The 13542-nt window shown below is 38.7% G+C and overlaps 1 protein-coding gene across 5 annotated transcripts; it reads right to left on the reverse strand.

Annotated features, from left to right (window-relative positions):
• Positions 1-283: 283 nt before the first annotated feature.
• tia1l (cytotoxic granule-associated RNA binding protein 1, like) lies at positions 284-10668 on the reverse strand. Of its 5 annotated transcripts, none has more exons than XM_053481376.1 (11): positions 10486-10668; positions 8185-8281; positions 7838-7936; positions 6611-6665; positions 6069-6156; positions 5834-5909; positions 5604-5712; positions 5397-5495; positions 4821-4905; positions 4468-4603; positions 284-2237 (listed from the first exon to the last, which is right to left on the reverse strand). In XM_053481376.1, exons 1-11 carry the CDS (start codon positions 10515-10517, stop codon positions 2088-2090), a joined length of 1026 nt encoding a protein of 341 aa, XP_053337351.1. In that variant the 5' UTR covers positions 10518-10668; the 3' UTR covers positions 284-2087. The 5 variants fall into 5 exon arrangements, with proteins under 5 accessions (XP_053337351.1, XP_053337350.1, XP_053337348.1 ...); XM_053481375.1 differs by having other exon boundaries at positions 284-2240; XM_053481373.1 differs by having other exon boundaries at positions 284-2240; positions 5595-5712.
• Positions 10669-13542: the final 2874 nt, after the last annotated feature.

The following is a 13542-nucleotide window of genomic DNA, read 5'->3' on the forward strand; positions in this document are numbered from 1 at the left end:
ACCATCAAACAAATCCTTAAAATAATTATAACACTTACTTCTACACACCGGACTCAAATATAATGCACATACATATATATTTTCTTCACCCTGACTTTTTCACTCTTCATAATAGTGTTTAATCAAAAACAAATCCAATTAATTTGTTTATTTATTCATTCATTTTATTTTTTGCTTGTCTGTACCCTCAGGGATATTTTTCTTAAAAAAAGAAAAAAAAAGACAAATTTTAGAAGAAAAAAAAAGAAAAAGAAAAAAAAATAAAAGACACAAACAGCCATGATTTTAACTTCTCAGAGTCTCAGAATACTGGAACAGCCTTTTAATGGTTATCATATTAATGGATAACAAGTTATTTACACGAAATTAAATGTCCCTCTAAAAGAATTTGAGAAGAAAAAAAAAGAAAGAAAAAAAACGGAATGAGAAAAGGAAAAACCCAGAAAATCCAAGACGAACAGTACATTTTTCTTCAGCTTTTTACAAAATAAAATTTCAATTTCTAGAAAGCAGAGTATTTTATTCATTAGCAAAAACAAGTGGATATTAAAAAAAAATAACACACTGGAAAAAAGAAAAAAAAAAAGATCAGATTTATTTAATTACTTAAGCTCTTCTCTTTAAAGGACAAAGATGACTAAATAGGAACACACTGATGGAAAAACATTATACACACACACACACACACCCCTCCGATATGACCATCTACAGCTCGGCTCTGTGGCAGGAAGTGGAAAAAGCAGGAGAAGAGGACTTCCTGTTTCTCGATACACCTACAGTGGTTGCGTTGATAAAAGAGAGAGGGCTCGGGAGATCTGACGGCGATCCTCGTCTTTGGCTTGTAAAATCAACACAGTGACGCGTTTGCTCGTGAAACAAAAAAATGGAAAGGAATTGAGAGGGAAAAAGAGAAAACGTTTAAAATGGCAAGTCTATATAACTCTAAACTCCAGACGCAGAAAAGAGAGCGGCTAGAGATCGCCTGAAACGATTTACACGATGGTGAAACAAATCCCAATTTACAAGCGTTAAACATAAGACGACAGAATTACAAAAATACCTTTACACAGCGTACAGCACTCTGGTGTCCTAACCCAAACCTTATTTTCATCGTAAGGAACCATGATTTTCAATTATAATTATATATAAATATATATATAATTATACAGATGTACTTAACAAAAACAAAAAACAAAAACAAGATCAAGAGAAGGACATTTAAACATCAGAGCTTAACATAAGCATTGTACATTATAATGAAATATCCACAATGTGGCATCTTTTATAAAAATTTCTAATCGCAGAAAGGAAAAAAAATAAATTTAAGAAGGACAAAAACAGTGGTGCTTAACGTGTAGTAATGAATTTTGTTAAAAGCTGGAGAAATTAAGAACAATATTATTTCACAAGAAGTTTTGGGAACTTCAAGTGCATGTCAAGGCCACTGAGGAAACCGCCTCTACTTTGTTTTATTTATATTTATATATAGAGATTTTTTTTTTACAAAATTACCAGACTGTGAATAAAAGAAAGAAGAAGAAGAAGAGGAAAAAAAAGAAAGAAAAAAAAAAAATCAACAATCATGTCGAGCTGCAGTGTGTCCATAATAACAAATGAAAATTATAATTCAGAGGGAAAAATTTTTTCACAAAATGGTGCACGGGGTGGGGGGTCGCGACGTTTCTCAACACTACTTAACTAGAACTACTGAAATCTGGGAGTCAGACTACAGACTGGGGAGATTAATAATTACAAAAAAATAAACAAAAAAAAAAGGCAAATGAACCAAAAGGAGACATTTTTAAAAAGACTGACATGTATTATATATTTTTTTAAATCAGTCCAAACTACAAGATGAAGTGGGGAAAAATCCCGGGGGGAGGGAGGAAAAAAAAAAGAAGACAAAAAGCAGGTGGCGAGGGTGGGCTAATGATCCGAATACGCTGTACATGGGGTGGGAGTCCGCAGCCACCACCCCGTTTCCTGATGGAATGGTCCGTCCCGCTGGCGTAGTTCTGCCCTCCTGGGTTGGGGTACGTGAGGAGGAGGATGAGGAGGAGGGTGTGGCGGACGGCGTGCTGGTGTACTTACTTGTAGCCCTGCTGGTTCCAGGCCTGACCGTACACTCCGTACGTCGGCATCTGCCAGCCGTTAGGGATGTATTGCCCCATCTGCTGGCCATTACCGTAAGACTGACCCCACTGTCCGTACGGCTGGGCCGCGTAGGCCGGGTTACTCTGCTGAAGAGAGAAAGGGAGAGCGAGAAGAAGAAGAGAAAACAGGGATAAAAAGACAGCGAAACAAAAGAAAAAGATAAAAGATAAGAAAAGAGGAAACAAATTAAAGGGGGACGAAGATATATAAAAAAAGAGAGAAGAGAATGAGAAGGGGAGAAGAGCAGACAAGAAAGAAATATGGAGAAAGAGACATAAGGGAAGAAAGGGGAGAGAGAAAGTTAGTTTATTCAAACATTTAAAAGAGCATCAGCAATAGCAAGTTGGGCAAATTAGTGCAACACATAATTAAACACTAATTATTAACATTACAGAGCTCTGATCAAAGTACGGTAAAAGCTTTGCACACCCCTTCATGAGAATAAATAAAATTAACATAAATCCATCTAATCTTTTTCTCAGACCAATCAGAAGATGGTGGTAAAAATTTTAAAATTATTGGATGTACTGCAGAACTGTGTGAAGACTGTCAAACAAGGAGAGAACGCAGTGTTACAGTAACGTCACTGACATACACCAAAAGGTTTGGAATGTTGTTGTCCATACCATCATTAATCTCTACTAGATCTTTACCTTTCCATTTTAAAACACACCTCTCATCAGAAAAGCCCAAACTGTCACTTAATACCTACACGCTGATGCTGAAACTGTGAGTAAACGTTAGAGAAAGCAGTCTACCCCGCTTTGTGTCAATGAGCATTGTTAAAAACACTGTATAAATAAAACTGAATACTCTCAGCTGTCTTCACAACTAAGTGAAAGAGACATTGTGGATAAGTTCAGGTCAGGCTTTAGGGCTGGTCACAGTACAGAGTCGGCTCTTTTGAAAGCGACTAATAATATAAAGCGCTTAATTGACACGGGCTCTTGTGCCACTTTAGTTATGCTGCTTACAATCTTATCTTACTGCTGCTTTTAATAATATTAACCAGAATATTTTTTACCACCACTTAAATGTCAAGGTGGGGCTCCAGGGTAAGGCTTTAGAATGGTTGTTTCTGTCCTACCCATCAGCTCTTTTTAAATTTTTTAAAATTATTTTCAAAATTTTCAGCTCCTGTTGCCTATGAAATTCTCAAGGTTCCATTTTGGGCGCAGTTTTGTTTCCTTTATATTGTCCACTGTGTAACATCATGGCATGCCGCATCAGTGTTAAACAGATGACACCTGGATATATCTCCCTTTGTAACCTATACACCCTTTTCGATTGGCTGGCAAACAAGTTTCTCCAGCTGAACGAAGACAAGTCTGATGTGGTCATTTTTGTCCCCTTTTGAGCGTACTCAAACACGGGTTACAACTTGAGCCACTTTTCTTTCTAACCTTCCTAACTGCATAAAAAAAAAAACTTTGACTCAGCTGTTAAGATTTGTTGCACAAAACCTCCATTGTAAAGAGTAGCTTTACTAGTTTGCTATGCTTTGCCTGAACGGAAACCAAATATTATGGTTTATTAATACAATGTTTATTACATCCCGCCTCAACTTTTGCAATTCTGTGTATGGGAGCTTGTCAGTCTTCACTCTACTATTTTCAACTCATCCAAAATTTCTAGGCAAGGTTAAGAGTTAATATTTCACCAGACTTGGCATCTATTCGTTGGCTTCTGGTCAAGTACAGAATTGATTTTAAAAATGCTACTGTTTGTTTTTAAGGCTCTACGGTCTACTGATCCACTCTGTTCAAGTGTCCCACAGTCACGATTAAAGCAGAAGAGCTATTGTGCATTTGAAATGCATTTCCTTTTAGTAGTACAAGATCAGCTTCATTGAATCGATTTAAATTTTGACATAAGGGTCAACTCTTTGGGTTAAAAGCGTACCTAACCTTTTAAACATTTAGCGTTTTTAACATTTTCACATTTATGTACTGAGGAGACTTGTGCATCATTTTTTGGATTATTTATTTGGTTTTATCTCACTCTGTCTGTCTTGTACTGTACACCATGTTCCTTTTACACATTTTCTTTAATTTATTATTTTTTTTTTTTTTTAAGTTTTGATTTTGAAGTATTAATTAAGGGTCGTGCATATTTATTGATATTTAGTGTGCATAATGGATCATTTATATGATGATTTTTTTTGGACAAAATCAAATGCTACATGACTACAAACATGTCACAACACTACAAAACAACCAGAGAGCACCAGACCTATCACATTTCCTTCCTAATTTTCCACTAGTCTGTCTCACTCTCTCACACCTTCCTGTTACACTAAACTGATGCTCATACCTGGGGCATGGCCATCTGCTGCATGGCCCTCATGTCTGCGGTTTCTTTCCCCCAGTAGCACTTGACCGTGTGGCCTTCGATGCACGTCCCGTTCACAGACACTATGGCGTGGGCTGCGCTCTCGTGAGAATCGAACCTGCGCGTAGAGAAGATGTTTATTCACTCATACAGGTTTATAATTATAAGAAACCACAGAAAGTTGCGGGAGCGTGAACCGAGAACTCATTATCTTACAAAAATGTACTGTAAATAAGGATTATGGCTCCAGCAGCCAGGTGATTACCTTAATTTCCACTCCTCAATCATTATTAATCAATGCAATAAGATTTTTTTTCTCTGAAAATACGACTCACCTCACGAATGAGTAGCCTTTATCCGGGAAGACCCTGATCTCCATGATCTGTCCAAATGGAGAGAAAGTCTGCCTCATCAGCTGATCTGAAGTAGAGGAACAGGGGAAGTGAGGTCACACGTCAGATCTAATACAGCTTTATCTACACCATTGGCGTGCACGCTAAATAATATATTAATAGATTTTATGAGACTTTTAGGTATTAACTTTTTAACTTCTCTTAAACAGCTATACTTCTTACAGGATAAGTTAAACTAAATAATTTAGTATTGAGGACTGACTAATCACAAACTTGATTGTGCACCTCTATATGTTAGCATAAATGTTTATTGGCCCCAACTATAAAAATCTTTTTTTTACTTTGTATTATTTCCAAGCCTTTTTAAATCAGTTTAATCCCAGGTTTCTACGGTATTAATGCACTCGTCTGAATATGGCATCGTTTCTATGGCAACAGCTCATTTACAGGGATGCATCAGTGATTGGGGGGGGGGCTTGTTTAGGAATCTAAAATGTTAAAAATGTAAAAAGTTTCTTTAAGACAGAGAAGGTAGAGTAGCTTCACACACACACGCACCTGAGAGGCCGGAAGTGACCCCTCCGCAGTACACAGTGCAGTTACTGGGGCTTGACTGATTCAGCACCTCATCGTAGGACAGGTGTTTGGTGTTGCCTGCTATTAGACGAGAGACAAGACAGGGTGTCAGAGGAATGCTGATACTGAATTAGAGTTAAAGTGTGTAAAGGCAGGAGAAAAGTGTTTCTAACTGACTACCAGACTGACTCTCGGGGTTGGACTTGGGTGCAGGAGGCTTCCTGGTGGCCCAGTTGGTTCTGATCTGCCTGCCTCCCAGCCACTGGCCGTTCATCTGCTGGATGGCGTTCTCCGCATCCTGTCAATCATCATAAATTACACAGGAAACTCTGATGTTATTAGGAATGAATGCACATACAGTATACTTGTGCATGTACATATATATTAATTATGTGTAAGACATACACGGGCATTCTTACCCATTTGTTAATGAAGGAGATAAACCCATAGCCCTTAGACTTCCCAGTAGCCAGGTCTTTTACCACACGAGCATCGCTGCACACAACAAACATCCAAACCATACATCAATCTCAATCTGATTTCTGAAGAGGTTTACTAAACTGGTTTGTACACACATCACCTCACTAAGGTGTTAAATACGCACGTTCAGAGACGGGAAAAGAAAAACTTGAATTTTAAACAAGAAAAACTTACGATATTTTTCCAAATGGAGCGAAGGCGGCTCTGACGTCCTCTGTGGAGATTTCTGGGCTCAGGTCGCCGACAAAGACATGGAAATGATCTGCATGAGGGGAGACACAGAGTTAACAAGAGCTGAAATACGTTTACATCACGGCTCCTCCATTATGACTGGTCAAAAACTGAACTCCATACTAAAGAGTGGGATAAAGTTTCTATCAACTAGAAATGTTCCCCCTATAAACGTATTTAGAAAAGGTAAATACGTTTATACAAAACTGTTAGTGTTCAAAATGATGTTAAACGTTTAAGAAAGGAGTCTCTAGTGTCACGGTCACTTTTTAATGGCCTACATTGAAGTTTTCAGACATCAGGACTGTAACAGAAATGAGAACAAGAACTATCTTGTTTTGTGAACAATAAACGCTGATAAAGCAAAAATGTTCGCTTGTAATTAATGGATAATTATCGAATAGGTCATGCAGAACAAGCGGGAATTGGGAAGCTAAAACTAAAATATTCTGACTTGAGGTTAATGAGGAGGCATTAATACTTACTGCTTGTGTCTTTCTTCTGGCTGCTTGGCATTGAGGCCCAGTTCACTTTCATGTCCTGTGAGTAACACACAAACAAAAAGAACATCAAGTCCCTCAAAATCACAGCTGGTAATCCTTCTTAAATTTACTGAGAACGGAAACAGACTAATGAAGAAGAAAACAAAAAGAACTCTTTATAAGCAAGAGAAACAGTTCCTGTGTCACTCAAATTGTTAACTTTATTTTACAAATCTAATTTTTTGTTTAAAAAGAAATCATTTCTGCGGAGTAAAAAGGTCTAGAGACTTACAACAGAGTGACATTAACGTGTACTACTCCTCAAACGCCCCTTCATTACCTGTTGAGGATAAAATACTTGCTCTGAATATATTTTTGCTAAGGCATTGCGGAAGAAGTAGTAAAGAAGGCGGGCTGGTATACAAGATGAGGTGTGGTCTGGCAGAGGAACGTTAAATCGGTGGTTCACAACGACGAGATGAGTCGGCAAAATACATGTGTATGTGTAGACATGCATACAAAGCAAGCGTTCGTGATCTCACACACACTCATCATTAATACCACAGGTATGAATCACTATAGACACAAACGTCAAACACTCAACACGCCTGGGCCGATTGGAGCCGTCGAGGCTCCGCCTACGCGCTTTGATTTCAGTGTTTAAAGACGTCCTCTGCTTATATTTCACCTCAAAGCATCAGACCAAATGTCTGGCTCTTTAAACCCTTACAAGATTCAAGGTAAAAAAAAAAAAAAAAAAAAAAGGGAGCCTTGTTAATAGGCAAACAAGTCGCATGACTAACATTCGAGTTAGAAACATGTCTGACATACACAGCTGAAAGGAAAGAGACAAAACAAACATGAAGAATAAAAGTAAAGTGACGAACACGTTTTAAATCAGAGTCCACGCAGAAGAGAATGCGATAATTATTAGAGACAGGTATCACCAAGGACCACCTAAAACGATATCACCATACTGAATTTGTATTGCAACATTCACGTGTCGCTGCGCTCTAAGTCGCACATTTAACCACGCTTATTTCATTAGCGAACAAATGTCCAAGTGCAAATGTAAGGACACCCCCAAATTAGGACTGGGTTTTGTTATTTTTTTTCTTGTTTTTAGGTAAGTCCACTTTACTTACCTGTTGAAGAGGAATCAAAGGAAAACAACAAAGGGAGACAAAAAAATAAATAATGTGGTGGCCAGTCTTTGGTAGTTCGCATTACCTTTCCTAATATTTTGCGTCCGTTCATGGCGGCCAGGGCAGCAGCGGCGTGCATGTGCTCAAAGAACTCCACAAAGCAGTACGGGTCGTTTCCTGCAGTCTGAAATACAAGGAGAAAAAAAAAAAGTTCAAAAAAAAGAAAAGCTACAATTGGGCCAGAATTCTTCAAGAAACATCTGCTAAAGTAATCCTGTGCTCCACTGTAATGACTCTGAAGTGCACTGTTCGATTTGGAGTTCAACGAAGTGAGATCAAAGTTGATGAGAAAACAACGTGTTTGATTAAATAAGTGTCCCTCTCTTATTTCTAGCTCCGCCCCAAAGTTTACAATGGGGTGTGTGCACTCACATCGATGATCATTTTGCAGCTCTTGCAGGGTCCGATCTGGGTAAACACCTGCATGATGAGAGCCTCCGTCACGTCCCTGGAGAGGTTGCCGACGTACCTTTGGAAGGAGGAAGAAAAAAAACAATAAGATAAGAAAAAAATATATGCAAGTTTTTTGTCTGTTTGTTTGTCTGGTTTGAGAAACGCATTTCCTTATAATAAGTGGTTTTGAAACAGAATGTCAAGGAAGGATTGTATACACAGCACTGTGCAAAAGTCTTGACGACCATTTCTTCAAATTGTGCTTCTAAAGCTCCACACTTTCTTGTTTTTGTTATTTTTTTTTAGTCTTGAGAAATAGTTCTCCATGTTCTTTTCAGCCCAGTCCCTAAGCGGTTTCAGAGAAATATTTTTTTTGTTTGTTAAGCCACACAGTGATCTATGAATCATTTGATCATAAACATCTAACTTACGGCATAAACCAGTTAAAAACATGGGCAGATGATGACAAATGATCAGGCCGGTGATTGGTATACTGCTGATGCTGAGTGATTAAAACAGACAAAAGGGGAAATGAGGTTGCTGCTAAAATTGACATTTTTTAAATTGTATCTTTAGGTACTTTGTAGCCTGTTACGGTAAAAAAATTTACCGAATTTCTTTCATTCAATCTACATCATTCAATATGAAGAAAAGGCAGGGGGAACAATTTGATTTCTACAATTTATTAATTTATGATGTACTGTTCGACTTTAACACAACACGATGACATCAAACAAAACAAACAAAACTTTTACATCCAAATGCTCGCTCACTTCAGACCCGTGGCAGCGATACACATTTGAGGAAAGAGATGACACAAAATGAAACGCGAACAAACATGCAGGACGACGCGATCCATCCACGCTATATCCCTGAGCCTCTCTTAAAAACACCAAGTTTGACCAAGATGTCCTCTAGAGATTTCTCAATGAACATAGGATGACTCATTTTTCCAATGGATGAATGATTGCCAGGAAGGAAATTTATTATTCACCAAGTCGTTCAGAGAGCTGAGGAGTTAGAAACCGGGTTGCAGTCTTCATAATTTTTTACCAATGTGATGTTTGCATGTGTTCATGTGCTTGGAATATCTTGAAATAAACTTTGGAAAGTTAACATCTTGGCAAAGAGATGGGAAATAAACCTGTGTAAATGAGTAGTTTTATTTTTTTCCCCACTAATCTCGAAACCTTTTTGGAAATTAACGATCGGGAGGAAACGGACATGATTTCTACAAACAAAGGGAACATGTAAGGACATACACTGAGGGAGAGGAAAAGAATGTGAGGCGTGTGTACTAACCCTCCAAAAAAGTTTTTTTTTTTTTAATGCATTAACTTTTGGGGGGGAGAATGGGAGATGCAGTTAAGCTGCATCTACAATATGCATTTTTTTAAATATCTGTACCGCCTTGTTTGTGTCTAACGCCCTATATTTGCTCCCCATTAATAATCCATGAGGCTTTGATTTTAACTAGAGACAAAAAAAAAAAAGGCAGAAGGAATAGTTTAAAGCATTTAATCACGTATATAAGGCGGATGATCGTGTGCTTGAGCTCTTGATTCGAGTCTCCCTCCATGCTCCAGGCCACACACACAGCCCTGACTGCTGCTGCTGCCACGTTTTCACTCAAACCCCCGGCTAGTCGCGGCCGCACCTCCACCCCGCTCCACGCCGACCTGCCCCACGTTACCCCGTGTGTTACCCCCTGTATAAACCCCATTAGCCTTACTTTAACCCTTTTGAAAAAGCAGAACCCCGAGCGCGAGGGCTAACGGCACAGAAACCGGATCTAGCCGGTTAGCTGACGGCACAAAAACTCAAACAGCCGGCTAGATTTGTGGTAATAGTGAAGCACATAAAAAAAACACAAACAAAACGCAGATTTTATTTTATAATGTTATACGGTGTAAAAACTACCGACAATCAATCGAATTAATAAATCTGACTTAAGAAAAAAAAAAGTTTGCTAGTTGGCTACATTATCTTCCCCGGCTTCACTGCGCTAATTAGCATGCTAACTAGATGAAGCTCATTTCAAAAATTAAACAACAATTTACTTCACTATTTTATTTTGTTTATTTTTAGCAAAAATATTTATATTTTCAATACCAATCATCATCATGTCTAAAAATCTTAACCAGAGACAATTGGTTCGATTCCAAGTCAGTGGCTAATGCTAACGCTAATGATTCTCCGCTACAGCGTGACCAGGTACCGAGCTAGTCAGCTAGCATGAATGCTAGTTCACTTTTATGCTAATTAGTCCGATATACTTACAACGTCTTAGGCTGGTCATCATCCGACATCATGTTGGACAAAAAGCTTCCAAACCTCACCGAATACTTATCTAAATGTGTATTACAAAGCGCAGAGCTGAGTTCGAGAAATTTCTTTTGGTTTCCGTTAAAGAGAAATTACTGGAATAACTTCCTCTAACGTTACTCCAGAAACATCGTTATGACGTTGCAGTATTCGTTCTCGCGAGATTTCGGGTGCGCGAATCTTTATGTGTCGCCAACTAGCGGATTGGAGGATAACGTCACATCAAATAAGAGCGGGATGGATGGATGGATATGCAGGAGAAGGCTAGGGGTGACGTAACAGGTGAGTGAAAGGCAATGATAAGAGTCGTTTAGATTGGGGGGGGGGGGTCACTGATCAGGGAGGAAGTATTCAATGTTTTTAAGAATAAGACTGGAATAGCAGGTCGACTTAAAAGAGGTACTGAGAGGGAACGTGTCGAGAAGAAAGAGTGTGTGGAAGTGCAGGATAAAGCAGACAAAGAGTTTAAGACACAGAACAAGTCAAGACAAGATCAGGGAACGAAGCATTTAAGCCTGGTCTGGAAAATGGCCTTTAAGAGGCTGGGAAAACGAGGGTTGAATGAGACCTCCATGTGGCGCGGCGTTAAACAACAAAGAAGAAGATAGACATGACACTGTGCACAAAGCAAGCTCCAGCAGACTACAAAGTATGAGAATGTATAAACACTTTAAGGGTTTAATGGCAACGCAGATGAACACATACGCAATCATAACTTTTATTTGCAGCATTCAAATTCAAATCAAATTCAAATTCAAATTTTATTTGTCACATACACAAACATACACAGTACAAAATGTAGTGAAATGCATTATACGACTGCCATTGACCCTAAAAGAGAATTAAAGTTTACAAATAAGAAATAAATATAAATAAAAGAATACGATAGAAATTAAATAAAAAAATTAAATTAAACTAGGAAAAAATAGAACTAAAAATAAAAGTAGAAATGTGCTAGGAAAGCACTCATAAGCATTCATAAAAAACATCAACTAATGAACACATTAAACTAAACTGTAAATATAATATTCTTATATTATTATCATCTATACCGCTTTATCCTGTATTTAGGGTTGTGGGGGGGCGGAGCCTATCCCAGGAGGCTTAGGGCATGAAGCAGGGTACACTCTGGACAGGGTGCCAATCCATCGTAGGGCGCACACACACAGACACTCACACACTCATTCACACACTACGGGCAATTTGGGAACGCCAATTAGCCTAACCTGCATGTCTTTGGACTGTGGGAGGAATAATATTCTTTTATTTAATTGTTTATTTATTTTTTGTTTGATTTGTTTTTTTTTTTTTTTTCTTTTTTCCACTTAAAATTGGGTAATGTGCCCTGTTACCTAGAATGAGATTGACAATCCTAGACTATTTTACTAAAAAGTACTATTCACAAAGATTAAACAGATTGGAAAACAATAGCCAGCTTCTTCTTCTTCTTCTTTTTTGCATAAGTAGTTACATCCAGTTGGTTTCCTTACCGCTAACAGTACATCCCACTCTCCCTGATCTTCCCGGCCTCTTAAAGATGACAGTGAGGTGATTGGATGCTTTACATCTCAGTTCCCCCTCATGTCTGTGTTTCCTTCTGGCTCTCCCTTTTAGTTATGCTGTCATAGTTAGTCCTGCCGGAGTCTCTGCTTGCACTCTACAATAAATATACAATCACATTATATGACTGTGACCATAACTAACTGTTATCTTTCCTCTTCTGCTCTCCCCTCTCCTGTTCTCTCTCACACCCTCTCTCTCTCTTTCCCTCTCTCTGTCGAGCTACACATGTCGTTCCTGAGCTGCCAGTGATCCAGACTCCCTCTGCCCTCCGGACCTGTCTGACCCATCCTGGTGCCCCGCTTCTAGTTGGAGATCTTGTCACATGGATGCCCCGTGTGTCTCTTTGGGATGCGTTCGGTGTCCGTCTGGGGACGGGTTCACCCCATCATGAAGACGGTTCTGGCCTCGACTGATGCTGACAGCTGTTTCTCTGAGGACTTGACTCGGCTGCAGTCGCTCGATAGTTCAGGACTGGAATTCCCTACAGGTCTACCTGAGTCTCTAATAACTACCTGGACTCCATATTAACATCAATTAACATCAACTGTTATACTGAACTGCCTGCCCACTAACACACAGTATGAATGCAGATCAATTCCTGCTCTCTGTGTCACCCAGATGAGGATGGGTTCCCTGTTGAGTCTGGTTCCTCTCAAGGTTTCTTCCTATTACAATCTCAGGGAGTTTTTCCTTGCCACTGTCGCTTTCGTCTTGTTCACCAGGGACTATCTGACCATTTTGATTCATACACATTCACATTTCATACAAACCTAAATAATTCTTTTGATTGTGTAAAACTGCTTTGCGCCAATGACAATTGTTAAAAGCGTATCTATACAAATAAAATTGAATTGAATTAAAGATGATTTTCCAGCCTTCCTTAAAAACCTTGAATGCTTTCTTTCCTGATCTTGTCTTGACTTGTTCTGTCTCGAACCCTTCATCTGCTTTAGTACCATTCAGCATCTTTAGCTGGAGTTCTGTAAGTTGCATCACCTTTACCTACAGATCTCTCTCTCCTCACCTTTAAAGCCAACTTTCCAATCCTGTCTTTTCAAAAAATAAAAAAGCAACATTAAATACTCCCTCCCCTGATCAGTGACTCCCCATTCTAAAAGACTTTTAACATTGTCTTCTACTCTTACACTTACTTCCTCACTAGCCAACTTACTCTTTTTATGGTGGAGTACACAGAGAGGAGTTCCTGCCCAGTTGAACAATCACTGTCAATCACAGATGCTACTAAAAGTAATTTCACAATAGTAATTGTCTGTTTGCTTTGATATGAAAAACAGTACAAACTAAATCTATCATTGTCATCAGTGACATGCAGGAAATGTTACGTGCTAAAAGGCAAATAAGTGAAGTGAATGTAATTTCCCTTTCATTATATTTTACTTTCATCACTCTGTCGCAGACGTGTTACTCTGAAACACAGTCACTACTCCC

This window comes from Clarias gariepinus, chromosome 21 (assembly GCF_024256425.1).
Source record: "Clarias gariepinus isolate MV-2021 ecotype Netherlands chromosome 21, CGAR_prim_01v2, whole genome shotgun sequence".
In the NCBI taxonomy this organism is placed as follows: Eukaryota; Metazoa; Chordata; class Actinopteri; order Siluriformes; family Clariidae; genus Clarias; species Clarias gariepinus.

Coding starts and splice junctions, on each gene's coding strand:
- tia1l (XM_053481372.1), bottom strand. CDS start 10,517: ATGATGTCGGATGATGACCAGCCTAAGACGTT. Junction 6,666..7,837: donor GACGCAAAATATTAGGAAAG/GTAATGCGAACT, acceptor TGTTACTCACAG/GACATGAAAGTGAACTGGGC. Junction 4,604..4,820: donor AAAGGCTACTCATTCGTGAG/GTGAGTCGTATT, acceptor CTCTACGCGCAG/GTTCGATTCTCACGAGAGCG.